Genomic DNA, 19,463 nt, shown 5'->3' with positions numbered 1-19,463 from the left:
GTCATGAATCAAAGTGAATATAAAAAATAAAAAATAGAAAAATATAAAATATATAAATATATGTATATTTAAAGAACAATACTACAACAAAATAACAACCAATTGCAGTTGATTCCAGTCAAGGAGACTCCATGTGTGTCCCTCTGAGAGTTTTTAATGGCTGACTTTTTCCAAAGTAGATATTTAAGCCTTTCTTCCAAGGTTCCTCTGGATGGACTGGAACTTCCAACTTTTCAATCAATAACTAAGTATATTAAACATTTGCATCATACAAAGACTCTAAGTATATAATAAATATTAATTTTTAAGACCATTGCCATTATATGAGCAAAGGCGCATTCAAGGGCCTTGAGCAAATGAAAAGAAATGAGCTAAGAATGTTTTCTGCAGCTCCAACATCTCAAATCACATGTCCTCAGTGGGATGTTGTCCAATGGGGGGCAGGGGGGAGAGCTCGGTGGCATGGATATTCATATTAAATACATATATAATTTTTCATGGCTTTTTTGGATGGAATATCTTTTTAGCCCAGTCAGAGGAGAACAGAATGGAGTCAAGTTAAACATAAAATGATGTTGTGAAATGTACATATATAGAATTAGGAAAGGAAACAAAAACAAATAAAGACCATTTTATGTGTTTTAAAAGATCTTTTAGGAGCCAAATAAGTTGACTTTTCCCTCTGGTCTCTGGCAAGATTCTGAGGATATTTCAAAATTTGCAAAATCTAAATGGGGATAATTATGGAAGCGAGACAGTGGGCTGGACATAAGAAATCAGACAGCTATGAATTCACCTCGCTTCATCATCCGTGTAAGAGGAGTCAGTGTGCCTGCTGCACAGAGGTGACGGGTTTAAATACGGTGTGTAAAGTACCAAGCACATTGTCTACTCTGTGGACGCACAAAAGTTCTACCATCTTAAATGACACATAACTATTTATGTCCTGACAGATTCCAGGAAGAAATTAATAGAGTTCACACAAATACATATGACTTTGCCAAATAAAACAGGAAAAAGTCAAAGTGGGTAAAAGGAAGATGAAAATTGGGAAACTGAAGCAGGAGAGCAGAAAGGAAGCCAGCACACAAAGTACATGTCACAAGCCCTGAGCACTTGTGGTGGGTGTGCCCCAAGTGTAATTCTAAGCTTTAGAGCTGCAAGACAAAGAAAGAAAATGATCAGTTGCAAGATGCACAGTGCCCATATGATAAAAATAAACCCCGAGCAACACAACTATTTCTGGGGATGAGAACGGAGAGATATTTTTACAGTGGGTCCCCATTAATGACAGAAAATGAGTAATAAGACACGAGTAACACAACCATTATAGTAGTACTCTATGCTTTCAGGTTAACAAACGTTTGCTCTACGCTCACCATGGGTGAGGCCATGACTGGCTTACCGAAGGTCATAAACACGCACATTGTATGGTTTGTGCCTTTGAAGAACTTACGGTCTTGTGGTTGTGAAGTGAACATGCACCTAAAAGATTGCAACAAAAGATGAGGAATGTGCAACATCTCTTAAAAAGGGCGAGATGTGTTCTGACATAGCACCACTGAGTAGGCAGTCTTCCTGAATAACAATGTACTGTGTTTACACAGTGAAGGTTTACAAAGTAGGCAGTCTGACAGTGGGACTTTCTGAAGCAAATTTTTACTTTCTTTAGAATATTTTGACATGGGAATGCTAAAATGTAAATTTTTACAAAGAAAATTAAAGGAAACAATAAAAGAATTTGTATCATCCAGCTTGAGATTTTCCAGTATTTTGCTTCTTACACTCATACTTCTTATTTATTTAAGCTGAGTGGAATACTTTAAAGAAAATGCAAAAAAAAGAGCAAATACCATTCATTGCCTCATCTAACCAGTAAATACTTCAGTATGTATCTTTCCTTGAAAATGTAATCACCAAGCTATTATTATACCCAACCGAATTACTGGTTACTCCTTAATATCATTTCCAGCACATGTTCAAATTTCCTAAACCGTTTCAAAGATGGCTTTTTCCAGTTGGATTGCTTGGGGCAGAATCTAAGCCTGGAGCACATCGTATCTGGTTGTTAGAACAGAGAGGACATCTGAGAAACATACTAGAAACTTAACATAATAGTACCTCCCATACTTTCAGATTTCCATTTGTTGAAGAACTCCAGCAATTAGTATATTCTTGTTGTTAGGAGCTGTGGAGTTGACTCATTGCGACTCTTTGTGGCAGAGAAGAAGTGTGCCACAGGGTTTTTTAGACTGTAATCTGAGGAGCTCTGGTGGCCTAATAGCAAAAAGCTGCACTGCAGTCCCAGGGCATGCAGTTCAAGGCCACCAGCTGTTCCTTGGGAGAAAGATGGGTAATCTCCTCCTGTGTGGTTAACTGCCTCTGAAAACCCACCAGAGGGTCAGCTATGGGTCAGTTCTGACTCAATGGCACACAACAACAACAATAATCTTTATTTTAGCAGGTCTACAGAGCTTTCTTGCTCAGAGCTTCTAAGCAGGTTCTAAGTTTGGTTTTGGTTTTTTTGTTTTGTTTTGTTTTAATTTTGTGTGCGTGTACCGTCAAATCAGATCTGACTGGTACAGGAGGATATTGCGCCTCCTTCTCCGGCAGAGCATCTGGTAGGTTCTAAGTTTTGATAACCACTGGCTATACCACAAGGGTTCCTAGCATGTTAGATAGAGAGAATTTTGAAAGGCAGCTATGTGAGGAGGGAAAGGACATTTCAAATAGAAGAAAATAGCATCATTCAGTGGGAGGAGTCAGAAATGTAAGGTGGCTCCCTTGGCTGGGCATGGAATCAATTGTGCTGTTCTTTGCACAATAGGGAGCTGGGCTTTAGAGAGATCACCTGAGTAGAAATTACTGGGCTGGAATAAGAAGGACTGAAGGGATTGGTTAAAGGTTGTTGCTTGGGCCAGGCTCCATGGGTTCAAATCTCAGCTCTACTACTTTCTAGCTGTGTGGCCTAACATAAACATCTTAACATATCTAAGCAACTGATCCATCAGCTATCAACATGGGAATTATAGCAAGACGTGTCTCAAAATGTCCTGAAGATGAGAGAAAACTATCTGCAAAAGTGCCTAAAATATTTTTTTGTATTGACGCTCAACATGAACAAAACAAAGATTCTCACCACTGGGCTGATTGGCAGCAGCATGATGGATGGTGTAGAGATTGAGATTGTTGACAGCTTCAGTTTGCTTGGCTCTACAATTAATACTCTTGGTACTAGCAGCCAGAAATTAAAAGATTAATTGCATTTGGAAAGTCTGCTGCCAGAGACCTTTCCAAAGTATGGAAGGGTAATGATGTCAGTCTGGAGACTAAAGTGCACCTGATACAGGCCATGGTTTTTGCAATCACTTGTTATGCACCAGAGAGCTGGGCAATGACTAGGGAGGATAGAAGGAGAGTTGATGCCTTTGAGCTGTGGTGCTGGAGAAGAGTTTGGAATATAACATGGACTGCTAAGAGAACAAACAAGTTCATCCTGGAGAGGGTGAAGCCAGGCTGCTCCTTGGAGGTAAGGATTCTGAAGCTTCATCTGACATACTTTGGACAGGTTGCAAGGTGGGATCAATCCTTGGAGATGGATGTCATGTTTGGGAGGGTGGAGGGACAGCACAGGAGAGGAAGACCCTCAATGAGATGGATTGATTCCATCACTGGGGTAATGGGGATAGGTGTGTCAGAGACAAGATTTGCAAGGGACAGAGAAGGGTATATGGCTATTGTACATAGGGTCGCTATGAGTCACAAGAGACTTGACAGCACATAACAACAACAACAACAAAAACAATAGGAGAAGATTGTATGACCACCACAGATTTTTCTGAAAAGGACCATGACAGAAAGTCCTGGACACAGTGCAGGTAGGAAAGGGAACAAAATTCAGAACTAAAAAAGGGCAGGCATTTTAGTTGTTAACAAAAGCTGTAGAGCCTCAAGGCTTTACCTCTTTGTCACCCTTCAAGCCTGGAATGGAAGGCATTCTTTAAAACAATCAACCACATGGCATCAATAGGGTAGCATGTGCCCAGAGACAGAGTTCAGGGGGCAGGAAGGGATAGAAAAGGGTAAATGGAAACCAAATATCATATTAGAGTATAGAGACTGTAATCCATGGCAGGAAACACTGTTTGAATGAACTGTTGGCTGGAAAACTGAGTTGTTCTATAAACTTTAATCCAAGTAACAACAAAAAGTTTATTGTGCTTTGAAAGAAAAGATTAGCATTATAGGAAATGGCAGAGTGGTCATCTATAAGAGACTTTGAAGAAGTGGCATGGGCTAGTTTTGGTGACTGTTGGGATTTGTGTAGGCAAAGGAATTAGGGGGGGAAGGACACTGACAAATTCTGTCTTTTTTTCCTCAAAAACACATACCCCCAATATACACACACACGTGACACTGGAGTCACTCCCTGTCATCCCCAAAGACTGAGAAGAAAAGAAGAGAAAGGTTAAGGTGCAAAGATTAGGACTTTTTCCCCCCAATATGGCACTTTTGAAACATTAGAATAATATTCATATGAAGATTATCACTTGTGAATTGATCATTTTGGCCTTGAACTCTAGATTATTGTTTCGAATCATGCACATTGATGTAATAGTTGGATCATTAGTAATATAAAAATCCCAAGATACACAGATAGGGATGGGTGGAAATGGGGAACAGTAAACCACAACCCAATGAGGAATGTTTCAAATTAGTGAAGGAGGTCAAGGTGTGGTTTGAATGTAGGTGAGGAATTTAGAAATGGCACTGCAATGAATCCAGACGAATACAGCATTTTTAATAGTAGTTCAGTTCACTGATGTCAAATACAAGAGCTCAAATAGAAAAAATCTGAAGCAACCACAGATTTAACTAATGGGAATTAATTTAAGATGCAGGGCTGATTCTGGGAAGTGTGTTCTAAATGAAGACTGGAAATGATCTACATGTAAGTGATTAAAGAAAAGACACCACTGAAAGGCAAGAACAATGAGTGGTGGGAAGTAGCCTCAAATCATGTAAAGAAATGAGCAAGTTCTAGGACTGTGATAAAGATACTGGAGATGTGGAGAGTAGGAAGTTGATGATACTTCTAAGAGTCCCTGCATGATGCTAACCAAAACCCTGAAGGTTCAATATGCACAGAAGTGCCTTGGAAGAAAGAGACCTGGTGATGGACTTCTGAAAAACAAACCACTGGAAACATATGGAGCCCAGTTCTGCTCTGACACACATCATGCCCACAACTTAAGAGTAGATTTACGACAACTGGTGATAATGGTGGTGGTGGTGGTACCTTTTGAAAGCCTTTTCAATGAAATGGCTTATCTCTTAGTTTTACATTTAAGAGTTAAAAAAATCTATGAAACTGATTATACATATATATGTACACACACACACACACACACACACACACACACATGGTTATAACTGAATATCCCATGGACTGCCAAAAAACAAGTCTGTCTTGCGGAAGTACAACCCGGCTGTTACTCTGAGACAAGAGTGGTGATGGTGCGTTTCACATACTCAGGGCATGTTGTCAGGAGGGGCCAGTCTTGGGAAAGGATATTATGCTGGGTAAGGTGGAGGGTCAGCGTAAAAGGGAAAGACCCTCAAGGAGAAGGACGGACACAGTTATTGTAACAATGGGCTTGAGGTTATCAGATGTGGTGAGGATAGGGCAGGGTTCATATCTGTTGTTTATAGGGTGGTTATGAGTGATAGTTGATTTGATGACACCTAATAACATATATATTCATTTTTAAGGCTTGTTTCCAACTAGTGAGCTCAGTCCCTTGGAACCTAATTTACCAATGTTACCATTAGTAAAACAAAAGCCATGCAATCAAATCAGATGATGGGGATTGGCGCCCACATGCGCAGTAAAACAAGAGACAGTGTGCCCGGCTCCAGCAGGGAACCGTCAAGTCTCATTAGGCCCGACTAGCCTCAGAAATGCTCAGCTAGATGGTAAATGAAAAACTAGACACATGTTTTCGCCGCCAAGCACATATTCCATGCACGTTCTGAGGCCATAACCTCAGAGACAGTGAGAGCATTTAGTCTAGCATGCTTCCTGAGTAACACTCCCACTGTCATAAAACTGACTGTTGTAGATACAGTTCTAACATCTCCTTTTCTTTCAAAGGCAACACGTTACATTCATTGTTTGAGGAAAGTCCTGGAGGCCCCTGCTAAGTTCTGGTTTTGCTGTTGTTGACTCTTCCGCTTGTCCCAAGCTGTGTTTTTCATGATGTTCATGTTAATTATATTGAGTGGGCACTGGGAGGTCTGTCTCTGGAGGCTGCACACGAAGCTGGGATGACATCAGGCACAGGCTGCACTAATGGCCTCATATGTGTGGTTACCGTCAAACTCCTTCACAGCCATGCTCACATTGCAAAAAGAAGGGAGGATGGAGCTGCCCTTAAACCCACGACACTGCTAGGATGAGTAGGATGAGTTCATTCCCATTAATGCGTGCATGCTATGCCCCAGGTCTACCTTGTCCATTCCAGAAGGAGGGAGAATTCCAACTGCTAGAATCAAAAGGTGACTGTGAAGGAATTTCACATCTTTAGTCTCTGGAATCTATGAACAAGGGCCAAATTATGAGTTGCAAGTCTGTTGTGGAAAGGCACAGAGAGGTTTACTTCTCATCACCTTAACTGCCACCCATTGGTTTCTGAATGGTTTTCTAGTTTTCATTTAAAGCCATCTTTGTGGGACTGTAATAATCTTTCTGTTGCTTAGGACATAGAGTATCTAATTTTCTCCCCCAAAAATCTGATGTCTAAAAGTCAGTGGTAGGTACCTCAGAAAGTGATTGTGGGGTCTGTTCTAAAAGCAAGGGCTGAACAAGTTTTCTGAGACTCATAGCAAAACCTCTGAATTCTAATAGGCTTTGCCCATATGGTTAATATTTGATTCTCTCGGCACTGGTGGCTGGTCCTTACGTAGGAACTACATCTGCTTAAGAGTTAAAACAGGTGTCCTCACCAGCCATAACAAGGTTTCCAGAGGCGATTCAGGGGCGCCTGGGTGGGAATCACTTCATGTAACAGAAACAGTCTGAGCAGCATGAAACCCAGTTCCAAAGCTAGACACAGCAGAAGTGCTCTAAAGAATTCCACTCACAAGGAAAAGATCGAATAAATACAAGGCAGCGTGTCCTATAATATTTAGTATATGTTCGTTCCCTTATTAGCAGGACTCACCACGACTTCATGTGGTGCTGGTTTACATGTAAAATGTACCTGACCAAAAAATAAACATCAGAATCCTTGACTTTCTAAAGAAATAACATAACCTTAAGTTTAAATTGCACGTTGTTCCTCCAACACACATAAAGCAGCAGTTGAGTAAGAGAGTCCTCCTTAAAAAGAAAGGGGGAAAAAAGCAGGCTCTGATCCCACTGTGTCATTCATATTCCAATCCAGAATCACATAGAAATTCTTCCAGTACTTATCATGGACTTGCTATGTGTGGTAGATAAAACGAGAACCAACTCCCCCTGCCCCATGACATGTGCATCCGAATCCTGGAAATACGTGACTATGGAGGATTACAGGGCAAAATGTATTAACACTGAAGATGGAATTAATGTTGTCAATCAGAGGCCTCTTGGGATGGATCTGTGTGCCAAAGGCATGTGGTATGAATTCACCAGCTGCTCCCTGAGAGAAGTATGGGCAATCTCCTTCCCTATGATCAATTTGCTCTGAAAACCCATAGGAGGCTCAGCTATGGGTCAGTTCTGACTCGACTATACATAACAAAATCATTGAATAATAAAGGGAGATATCCTAGATTTTACTGGATGAAATCAATGTGATCTCCCTGGTTTTAAACGTGAAAGAGGAAGGCACAAGGAAGGGAAAGAGACACAGAGACAAACAAGGTCAGGGGGATGCGCCCGTGAGGACTTTGGGGATGGAGGAAGGGTGCAAGCAGCCCCTAGAGGCTGAAGCCAGAAGAAATGCAATGCTGCGGACACCTTGCTTCCAGCCCTGGAAGACTGAGTTTGGAGTTCCGGGGGTGGTGGTGGTGGTGGTGGTGGTGTGTGTGTAAAAGGTTAAACATTCCTACTAGCCAAAAAGCTGGAGGTTTGAGTCCACTCAGTATACAGGTAGGGTGATCCATTTCCAAAGAGTCAAGCCTAGAAAACTTTGTGAAGTAGCTCTGCTCTGTGTACATGGGTCATCATGCAGCAGCATCCACTCAAAGATAGCAAAATAAAACTAACTTGGACAGACCTACAAGGTGACCAGTAAGACCAGCGAGGTACTTGCTCCTTAAAATAACCAAAAAATACACAGTTATTAGCCCAAGAAGAAAGTCCCAAAGCAGGAAGAGGCAAGATAGACGGATTAATGGAAACAGGGTGGAAATGGAACAAATGCTACGAAATTGTGGGTACTGTACTCAATGTTACCAAAAAAAAATGTATGAAGAGCTGAAATTCAATTTGCTTTGTAAACTTTCATTCAAATCACACACATACCCCTGTCTAATGAGAGGGGAAAAAACAAGATGTGGAGGCACAAGGTCCTGAGGGTCTCTCTGAAAGGTCTGGAGGGAGTAAGAATAGCACTGCCAGCTCCACACAGTCCTGGAGCAGAAAGCAGGTAGAGCCCTTAGCCCAGCCACATGGTGCTTCTAGGGCCCACCAATAGCAAAGGGTTCATTTATTCGTTGTTGACTCAGAGTTATGGTACTAACAATGGGGTTTATTAAAGAAGTGAGTGGAGGAGACAATATCTCACAACACAAGTCTAGACTTTAGCCCAATAGTCATAAGGCACAATTCCTTAGGCTCTGTTTTCAGTTCAACAGTCAAATCCAAACCATCCAGCAAAGTTAGCTTCAGAGCAGTTATAAGTCAGTTTCTCCTTCAAACATCCAGCAAGAACAGCCAAATCTCTAACTGTGGCCAGCACAAATGCAGGAAGGCCCAGGTCACACCTGCCCACAGGTTCTGCACAGCAATGCCACAGTCCCTCCACCGCCAGGGACTCATTCTCACCACAATCTTGCCACCACAAACCTTGTTCCTCTCAAGTCTTTTTCTGCAGTATAAGCAGCACTTTCTCTCATCCTAGTCTCACAGCTGATGCTGAATTGCAAGACCATGTATGTATCTCTGCAGTTAAGGTAGCTGGAGACTAGAGGCTAAATGGCTAAAAAAAGCCAACTTCAGGCTAACACCACAACCTCACCCCCAAACCCAGAATAAAATAAACTGAATTGAAACTTCCAACCTCCAGAACTGTAGACAGCAAATTTGTTATAGCAACAGTGGGAACCTAACATATCCAATTAGGAAGCAGAGACCAACTCATTTCTAGAAACTCGACTGCATGCAACTTTAGGATAAATTGGTACTTTGAGTTTCTTTGGCAAGATAGCCTATTCCTTCTCCTTTCAACCTCCTCAGTTAAATGTCAACTTTTAGTCATGTCCTAATCCAGGAAAAAGGGTAACATCAAATTGTATGTCATCTTCTAGTGTGTTGACTGGTATGATTGGAAAAGCAAATCCTCCTGATATTACTGCAGAAGAATGTAGCATTATAGTTAGAAACACAACCCCTTTCTAGTGGACCTGCATTAGTGTGTTGTTTTTTTTAAAAAAAAAAAAAACCCAACACAACAAAAACCCTGCCTTTTCAGCTTCTCTGCTCTTTTTCTTTCAAAACATCTCTTGTGTGCTTTGAATGCCTGGTTAATCTCCTGAGATTATCTGACGCTAGAGAATTCTGCCTCCCATATCGTGCAGATTTTTGTACCATGCCTCAAACATAGTTTAGATACTTGATAATACTACAACTAGCACAACAGTAAATTGTTTTATGTTACGAGGTAAGTGATTTAATTAAGATGCTAGGATGATACACAGATAATGTAAGAACATGAATAGATTTTACAGGCAATTGTGCATAGTTGGGTTGGTTTTTTTTTTCCTCTTTGTGTTTTTTTCCTTAAGAAGAAGGAGGGGAAACACCCTTGTCAGAAATCTTCTAAGTAAATGAGTATGTTATGGACAAAGGATAAGGAGACTTTTTAGGTAATGATCTTCTGGAATGCTCTGGGAAGAAAGACATGATTAAAGTCAATGCGTGCAGATAAAGATGTGCTGAGTTCTCTTCAATCCCTGTGTCCCAAGGGGTCAGGAAATGGGATTTCTCTAGCAACGAATAAATAAGGAATTCCAGGCAAAGGGGAAGGGGAAGGCACAAGCACACTAGGAAAACCTGCAAGATAGGAAGGTGTGGTGGTGTGGCCCACCGCATACAACTACAAATAAAACACTTACCCTCATGTCTCCGTTCACAGTTTTTGGCATGTGATTGAAAGCATGTGCGGGGTCCTTGTTGTATACTTTAAGGAGAGATCGGTCCTGGATGTTCCTGCAATCAAAAACATCAATAACTATGGCAGATGAAAGGAGCCGGATTTTGGCCATTTCCTTTGTCTGTCCTTCAGAATTGGGTAAAAAACATCAAAACACAGCCAGCCCCACACTGTCTGTACAAGTCACAGAAAGTTCTTCCATAGGCTAGGCAAAAATAAATAAGAGAACGAAGAAAAAGGACTTCAGCGGTCCCCTTATCTCTTTCTCCCCCCACCTCATTTTGTTGTTTTGTTTCTCAAGGGAACTATTATCCTTTCAGGCTCATTCTCCACTCATGATTTTGGGTAGCATGAACTTTCAAGACTCTGAACAAGGAAACTTAACCTTTTCAGAACAATAAAGCTCCAATATTTACAGTATGTTCAAAGAGATTTAGTTAATATTTAAATATTTAATTGTTTACTTTGCTCTAACACCTGGGTTTCTGCCTCTCCAAGAAGCACAGACAAAAGAAAAAACACTTTTTTTATCTCTTCAAACACTTTGAGCAAATGAAACAAAATACATCCAGGGGGGCAAAAGTATAACAGAGAACAAAATTAACATCTTTACAATATATTTTCCTCTCCTGCAGTGGATTTAAAAAAACAAAACAAAAACAAAAACAAAAACAACCACCTTAAAAAAAAACCCAAAAAACCAAAACAAACCCAGCAGACAAACTGCATTTCTGAAGGAGTTGGGCATTTAGGAGGAATATTTTGTACTATCCGAAAGATCTGATGCACAGGACTCTGTAGGGCAGAACAGAGCTGCCTCTTGCGTTCTAAGTCTGCAATCTTCACCTCTTTCTCCCACAGAGTCTGAATTGCTGACCTGTAGGCGAGGACCCAAGTGATTAACCCTGGCACCACCAAGGCTTCTCTTAGGAGGAACAGAAATAGACAAATTCCTCCACTTGCCAGTCTTCCTGAATTCAAGCACTTTAAGCTCAGGAGTCACACTGCTGCAAAAGACAGAGGTACCAGCATTTTGCTCAGAAGCCTACCTTAAAATTAATGAGGAACACAGGAAGGCACGCATAGAATCCTTCTCCTCCTGTAATACGGCCACCCAAACGCACCACCAGTCTGTCTACACTGTGTGCTGCCAGGGCATCTACACTGGAGAGATGCCGCTCAGCCCTGTGCAGGGAGGTGTGCGCAGGGGGCCACATTCCTTCCCTCCAGGTGCAGACACACGCTCAGTGGGCTGATCTCAATCACTGGGATTACTTGCTTTGGGTTTGTTTTAAATGAAGTGGAGGAATCTTGGACTAGCCTTGCTTCTTCCCTTTAAATATCCATCAGTAATTGCTTTGAAGCACTGACTAGTCCAAGCTTGCAGTGTTGCTCTAGGTTTCAAGTAACTCATTAGTCTCCTTAAGGGGGAAGCCATCCTTGTTATTAAATGTCTAGGTTAATATGAAGGAGAGTTCATAGGAGGTAAAGAAATGAAGATTCATGGGAAAAAACTCATCCTTTATGAAAGGAGGGGAAAAAACCCTCTTTGTGGCAATGTGCAGAAACAGAAAACTTTATTTAAGCCTTCCTGTGATTTTAAAGGTATAAAATACATGATACTGGTTTATGATTAATTTAGAAATATGTTCATGTTAGACCAACAATGAAACTCCGGATTGTGTTTGCCATGACAACATTCACAACATAGAATTCCAACTTGAACTTTCTATAGCATTTTTCGACAGGAAATATGGTAAACTCAAAACAATGATGAAACAGCTAAAAGCTCAACAGCTCTTCACTTCAAAAGGATATGAAATGAAATTTGTCTCTAGGTGTTGAAGGCCAAAGCTACTGTCTTCTATAAAAACCCACATGACGCATTCTTTTTTTGTTATTGCTCTTATATATTGCTGGCAGTTTAGAATTTATTCTACCATTCGAATAAAAATATAACTCAGCCATCTTACGCATAAGAGCAAAGAAATAGAAGTCCTTTGAGTGTAAATGTGATTGCTAAGTATAAACTTTATATTCAGCATCAAATAAGAATGCTTCCTCCACTTAACCATTTTAAAAGTGGAAAAAAATCAGGCTACCAGTGGCACAGCTAAAGAATCAAGAGGACCATCTTCACAAATATGTTAATTGAGAATTATTGGTATGAAAGGATCACTTCTCTCAATTGCTTCTTTGATCTACTTTAACATTTGAATATTCAATTAGGGGAGATTTACATTTAGAAGTTTATCTTCCCTTTTTATCTTTCCTGACTGTCATGAACCCATTACACAGGCAAGGGGGAAGAAAAGACATCGTAGTAAAATTCAAATAATTTGACTTTTGAGATATCATTGTTCTATGGCAGCTCATTATCATATTAAAATCCTTTCATAGACTTCAAGACAGAGGAGTCAGACTGTAACTCCCGGTCCTGAGTACTATCAACAGTGACTTTCTTCAGTTTCACACTTTTTAATTCTTATTGTATCCCTCACATCCTCTAATTGCAAAGCACAGAAATATGCATGGATGGTTAGTGCAAAGCAGCATTTCAGTGTAAAAAAATATCGTGTGGTATACTACTATAAACATACTCTTTAAATATAACATGATTATTTCACATTTCAGTTTATGTCTTACAAATTTAATTTTTTTTTTTGGTGGCAGCTTGATGAATAATTTATTTCAAAAAACAAACATAAATTTTCTGATACCATGAATATTTAAACACGTTTGTAAAAAGCAAGAAGGTTGTGTAACAGATGTAGCACCTACACCTCAGGGCATGTGTCAAACTTTGAAAGCCCTAAATTACTCATACACCTCAGCACATGCCTAAATATGTCATATGTGATCATTGTTAGATATTTATTGGCTTACATTTATTTTGCACTGGAGGCATTTTTTTTTTAAAAGGTGGTATCCATTCATTCCACTGTGAAGAAACAGGGTAGCCTGCTATTCCTATAGGGGCAAAACCAAAACAAATTCACTGCCTTCAAATAGATTTCCACTCATAGTGACCCTGGAGGATAGAGGAGAATTGTCCCGTGGAGTTTCCATGGCTGTAGTCCTTATGGAACCTGACTGCTTTATATTTCTCTTGAAGAGAGGCTGGTGGGTTTGAATTGCTGACCTTCTGGCTTACAGAAAGGCATTTTAAACACTGTGCCACCAGGCCTCCCTCCTGTGGAACAGGTCCCCCAAATCTCAATTTCTGGCATAAATGTGTACATGAGAGGTCATTTCTAAAGAGTCCAAATGTATTCTCAACTAAGAACTTAGAGGATCAGGGTTGGGGCTGAGCCTGGAAGCTAATAGGCTGTGTGAACTAACTGTGTGAATTGAAGCAAGTTTTTTAACTATTATACGCAACAGGACAAAAATGTTTACCAGCAAAAATGACAAGGCTGGGTTGGTCACTTATCTTTTACTGTTTAGGCTATACTAGTAACTGCTTGTTAGTGTTGGTTAAAGTCCTGTTTCTCAGGTTGTTTTGCTGGGACAAATGAAGGAGTTTTTCTTTTGCTTTTCAAGGAGAGGAGCGAACAGGGTGGGGGGGGGGTGGAGAAAAGTGCAACAATGAATGAATGGAATTCCAAAATCTGTAGATGTTCCTTGAAATTAAAACAACAACAAAAAAAAACAAAACAAAAAAAACCCCAAACAAACAGTTCCCATCTGTGCAACACACAGCACCTTTATATCCATAAAGATACTTCTACTTTTGTGCCATTTGCAATCTCATGGGTCTACTCAGGACATGCATTCAACTGGGGCACTAGGGAAAGCCCATAAGGAAAGTGAGATATCTGAGGTAAAGAACAATTATTTAGAAACAAATGAAGGTATGAATGTCTCTTAACTACTAATTAATAATAACAGAGTCCATTGCTACCATTCTAACATGTTAGAATAAGAATAGTAGGCAGAGAAGAACCTTTACTAAAATATCCACAGGCTTTGGCTGTGGGAAGAATACTTGAGAGGAAGCTGGGAAATTTCTGGGTCTAAGTACTGCTTCAAATCTCATGGCCTTGATCAAATTTCTCCACATTTTGTGGCCTAACCCTCCCAATTCTTAAAAGTTTCTCTAACTCTTAGATAAAATACTGGATGCTTTCTAGCATTCCTTCCAGAGGTACCATGCAAAAACCTAGGTGGGGGAAGTCTAAATTCAAATTTTTAAGTTGCCCTTTTTGAATAAAATGTGTAATTTCTACTTGGGTAAAAGAAGTTGGCCAATTAGGATAATTATTACTTTATTCAGAGGGACACTAAGAAATTCAGACTCCACATAGATCGTATGGATACTAAATGTAATGTAGTGGATTAAAAAGAGTGGTATCAACAACTCACCTGACATCATTTAATTCATAATACACATTTCTGCTTTCATCTTTGATATAAATGGCGACACTTGGCGACTCCAGCATTTTCATGGTGAGCTGCTGTGGAAAGGCACTTACAAAGAGAGCACGGATTGTGTCTGCACTTGTAATTTCATTCGGCATCCTGAGCTGCTTGGTTTCATCTCCATACTGAAGATACAGAACTCCTGTGCACAAACGAAACACATTTATCAGTCCAAGTCGGGACTCCACAGAACAGTGCAGGCTCAGCCACACCAACCAAATACATGCAGAAATGCCCAGAACAAGACTGGAGCACTATGTTTGCAAATGCCAAGAGCTATGACTCTCTAGTTTTCATATTACTGCTGCTGTGTGCTGTTGGGTCAGAATCAACTCACAGCTGAGCCTCCATTGGGTTTTCAGAGGCAATAAATCACATGGGAAGAGACTGCCCATCCTTCTCCCATGGAACATCTGCTGTGTTAGAACTGAGTGCCACCAGTATTTACTTTTAATTTTGTGGAGTTTAGGAGGTGCTAGACTAAAGCCAAAAACAATACTGGCAAGATCCAGGCTACAGATGAGATCTATTCATCTGTCTTTAAAATATGGAGGTAAGTTGGAACAGGTGCATACAGTTATTACTTAGTTTTGCTTTAGTGCAAGAATGGTGGCCTGGGAACACAGTGTTCAGCATTAGGACTGGTTAGTGAAAGGCCAGCAGTTCGGATCCACCAGTTGTTTCTTGGGAGACTGATGAGCAGCTTCCTCCAATAAAGATTTACAGCTTTGGAAATCTGACAGAGGGCTGTCATAAGTTGGAAATGACTCAGTGGTAGTGGACTTGGGTTTGGCCTTAGGATAAGAAAAGACTTGAAGCCTTTTCCGTGATTAAAGGCTGTGTGTTTGCTGCAAATGAAGATGACTACAGTGAAAACTTTGAGAATAAGGGTTGAAAATTTTGTGCAAGTAATTTTAAAAGTGAGGGTAAATTTATATTAACATCAAAGGCCAAGTACTAAATTGGACAACCTAATGTACTATAGGGAGCCTTGGTGCCCCAGTGATAAGGAGTTATGCCAATTCAAAAGTGGTGGTAGTGGTTGTTGAGTACCACTGAGTTGGATCTGACCCTCCAGAGGGTTTTCAGAGACTGTTAATCACACAGAAGGAGATTATCTATTTTTCTCCCACAGAGTAACTGGTAGATTCAAACCTCATGCCTTCGGGATTGCAGCTCAGTTTCTTATCATCGGGCCACAAGAGCAGAGTTCAAATGTGTCATCTCCTCAGTGGGGAAAAAGATGGGCAATCTCCTTTCATATAATTTTCTGCCTCTAAAAACCTCTTGGAGAGTCAGCTGTGAGTCAGTTCTGACTCAAAAGTATACAACAAACGACTCATGCTCATGGTTATAGCAAGGGTAAGTTATCCATTTAGAAACATCTTAGTTAAATGACTGACACTGTTTCTGTACCTCTAATACTTATCAAATTTTCATCCCACATTAAATTATCTATAAGAGAAAGATCTGACATTGCAAAGTTCCAGCAGCAATATGGAAAAAGGAGTGAGTTATACAATGCCGAGTATGAGCATCACCCATTGCTGTGGAGTCAACTCACAGAGATCCTACAGCGGAGAACTGCCCTGCCAGGTTTCCAAGGCTTCCACATCACACCCCAATGGAAACACTCATGGGTTTGAATTGCTAGCCTTTTGGCTAGCAGTGTGATTTTTAACTATTGAGTCAATAGGGGTCCTTATCAAGAATATAGATTCACAGAGTTTTGGACTTCCAAGGGCTATGTGCCTCCACAGAACCCTGCCTCCTGGCTATCACATTCTTCTTTTTAGTTCTTCCCATACTGAGTCTAGGTTTCACCATGAGACTTGCTTTGTCAAATGGGACATAAAAAATAGAATAAAAGTGGTGACTCAAGAAGTATTTGCACTGGAGTTTGTCCTCTTGACAAACTTGATCTTTGGCAACTTCAGCTCCTAGGAGTTCAAGCTATTCATGTAGTGAAGAATCCAAACTCTGACTGACAGCTGAGGCAAAAATGTCCATACTCTGGCCAATAGACACATGAAAAAATGCTCAAAATCACTGGCAGTAAGAAAGATGCAAATCAAAACCACAACAAGATACCATCTCGCCCCAGGAGAAGTGGCAAAGTTTAATCAGACAGCAAGTAATAAATGTTGGAGAGGATGTGGCAAGATAGGAACTCTTATACATTGTTGGTGGAATTGTAAAATGGTACAACCACTCTGGAAGGCAATTTGGCATTTTCTCAAAAAGCTGAACACAGAAATTCCATATGACCCTACTAGTCCCCTGCTTGAGACACACCCTGAGAATATTAGAACTGAGACATAAAGGGAGATTTGTACACCAATGTTCATACTAGCATTATTCACAATCATAAGAACATGAAAACAGTCCAAAGTCCAACTACAACTAAATAGATTGAGAAATTATGGTACATTCACACAATGGAATACTATGTAGCACTTAGGAGCAATGATTTAGAAAATTACTACGTATCTTGGTAGGGACTGGAGAACATTATGCTGAGTGAACTAACTCAGTCCCACAAAGGCAAACACTGTATATGACTGTTATTGTAAACACAGAAGGATAACTAGTAAGATTTGTATAAAAGTATGGAGGAGGAAGAGGAGGGAGGATGAGGGTGGAGAGGAGGAAGATAAATCACTGGGTCACAGAGTTTGGTGGGTGGAGAGAGGGACTGAGGAAATTAGGGAAGACCCAGTGGGAACCTGAAAGGACAGGATGATAATGGGCATAAAGACAACTTTTTTTTTTAAAGTCAGCTCTAATGATCATCAAAGCAGATTGAATATCCAGGAGAAGGCAAGAAAATATCTCTCAGAGTGGGACAGAAAAAGGTAAAGAGGAGGAGAAAAGGAAAGAATCATTGGAGACCATCCTAATTATAGGATGTTTAATAAGAGAGATCAGGAAAAAGTTTTCAATACATTAAGAATTTTCCCCCAAAACTAAAATACTTGAGATTTCTGACTGAACAAGCTCATCAAATACTCACACAAGACTCATTACAGAGACATGTCAGATGACGAGAGGTAAACAGAGGATCCTAACAACCTGCAGAAGTTTAAAAATAAAAATGCATACAAAGGAGCTGGAGTCAGAAAGGCATTACCTTTCTCAACAGCAATCTGAGGAAACAAAGGAAAATAGGGCAAAGCCTTCAAAAATCTGAGGGGAAATATTTTCTATCTAGGTCTCTACCCCTCCAAACCATCCATCAATGATGAGTGGAGGATAAAAATATTTTTCAGGCATGCATGAGGCTTGAAAAATCTACCTCCCATGCACTCTTTCTCAGGATGCTATTTGAGGATATGCCTCAGAAAAAAAGGATAATGTTTTAAAAATTTAAAAATTAGCATTTAACCAAGAAAGACAAAGCTATGGGAGCAAGGAACCAAGGCACCAACCTCACAGAGTGACAGAGGAAACTCTTGGGTTAATGGCACAGAAGGTCCAGGAGGACAGCTGTGCACAGCATCTGGAGAGCAAACTCAGATCAGATCAGACAAACAGAAAGTTTCAGAAGGGGCGTCACCAAAAAAAGATTAGGGAGAAAAACACAGATAGGATGACACTGGTGGGATGGGGAAATGTTTCTATTCTGTATGAGAGTTTCCAATCACTTAAACAAAGCACACAGAAATATGAGCAAATAAAAACTCAAGGCAATTAGTGGTTTTAAAAATATCACACATTTGCACAAAAAAAAGACATTTTAAACATATAATGTTGTCTAGTTCAACTCTGAATCATGTTTATATAATCACGTTTTAATTATTTAAAAGGAAGAATGTGAATTGTGGTGTTGGCCAAGAGTACTGACTATCCCATGGGGTTGCCAAAAGAACAAACAAATCTGTCTTGAAGAAGTGCAACCAGGCTGTTCTTCAGAGGCAAGGGTGATGAAACGTAAGTGTCCTGTGTATTGGGTATGTGGTCAGCAGAGGCCAGTCCTTGGAAAAAGACAACATGCTATAAAGGGTGGAGAGTCAGTGAAAAAGAAGGAGATCCTCAAGGAGATAATTTGACAACAGCGATTACACCAATGGGCATGAGCGTGGTAGAGATTGTGGGGATGGCACAGGATAGGGCAAGGTTTCCATCTGTTGCTCACAGAGTCTCTGATTTGTAGTTAACTCGATAGCATCTAACAGCAACAACAATGCAAATAATTTGGGGAAATATATGTGGAGGCATCTAAGATATGGGTGACCAGTTGCCACTGAGTCGATTCCAAGTCAGGTGAGCTCAGTTGTGCTCCAGAGTTTTTAATGGCTGATTTTTGAGAATTTGACCATCAAGTCTTTCTTCTAGGGTGGCTTTGGCTGGATGTGTAACCTCTAACTTTTTGGCCAGGAGCCAAGAACTTAACCATTTGCCCCACCAATGGAAGCTACAGTTTATCTTCATTTTCCAGAGCAGGAAGTTAGTGGAAATATGTGAGTGAACAAGGTGAGACCCCCCCCCCCCAAAAAAAAAAAAAGGCCACAAATTGATTGATCTCATGTAGAAGAACTCTCTAGAACAGGAAAAACTATACAAACATTTATTAAGGATGTCAGGATCTGGAGGGAGAAAGGATGGCGTTATTACTGACCGTGGACTGAGTTTCCATCTGGGGTGATGTAAACTCTTTAGAAACAGTAGCAGACACAGCACAAC

General features: G+C 40.4%; 1 protein-coding gene across 1 annotated transcript in view; it reads right to left on the bottom strand.

The window, feature by feature from the left end:
- Window positions 1-19,463, bottom strand: part of KIAA1217 (KIAA1217 ortholog) — a 456,740-nt gene that overhangs the window by 139,474 nt on the left and 297,803 nt on the right. The window contains exons 3-4 of the mRNA XM_006887104.1: window positions 14,724-14,922; window positions 10,321-10,414 (exon numbers count right to left, since the gene is read on the bottom strand). Coding sequence (XP_006887166.1) covers window positions 10,321-10,414; window positions 14,724-14,922 — 293 coding nt within the window. The remainder of the gene's footprint in view (window positions 1-10,320; window positions 10,415-14,723; window positions 14,923-19,463) is intronic.

Source organism: Elephantulus edwardii, unplaced genomic scaffold (genome assembly GCF_000299155.1).
Source record: "Elephantulus edwardii isolate Elephantulus edwardi_28Jun2011 unplaced genomic scaffold, EleEdw1.0 scaffold00054, whole genome shotgun sequence".
Taxonomy (NCBI): Eukaryota; Metazoa; Chordata; class Mammalia; order Macroscelidea; family Macroscelididae; genus Elephantulus; species Elephantulus edwardii.
Note: the sequence above shows the minus strand (reverse complement) of the source record. Positions and strands in the feature narration are given on the sequence as shown.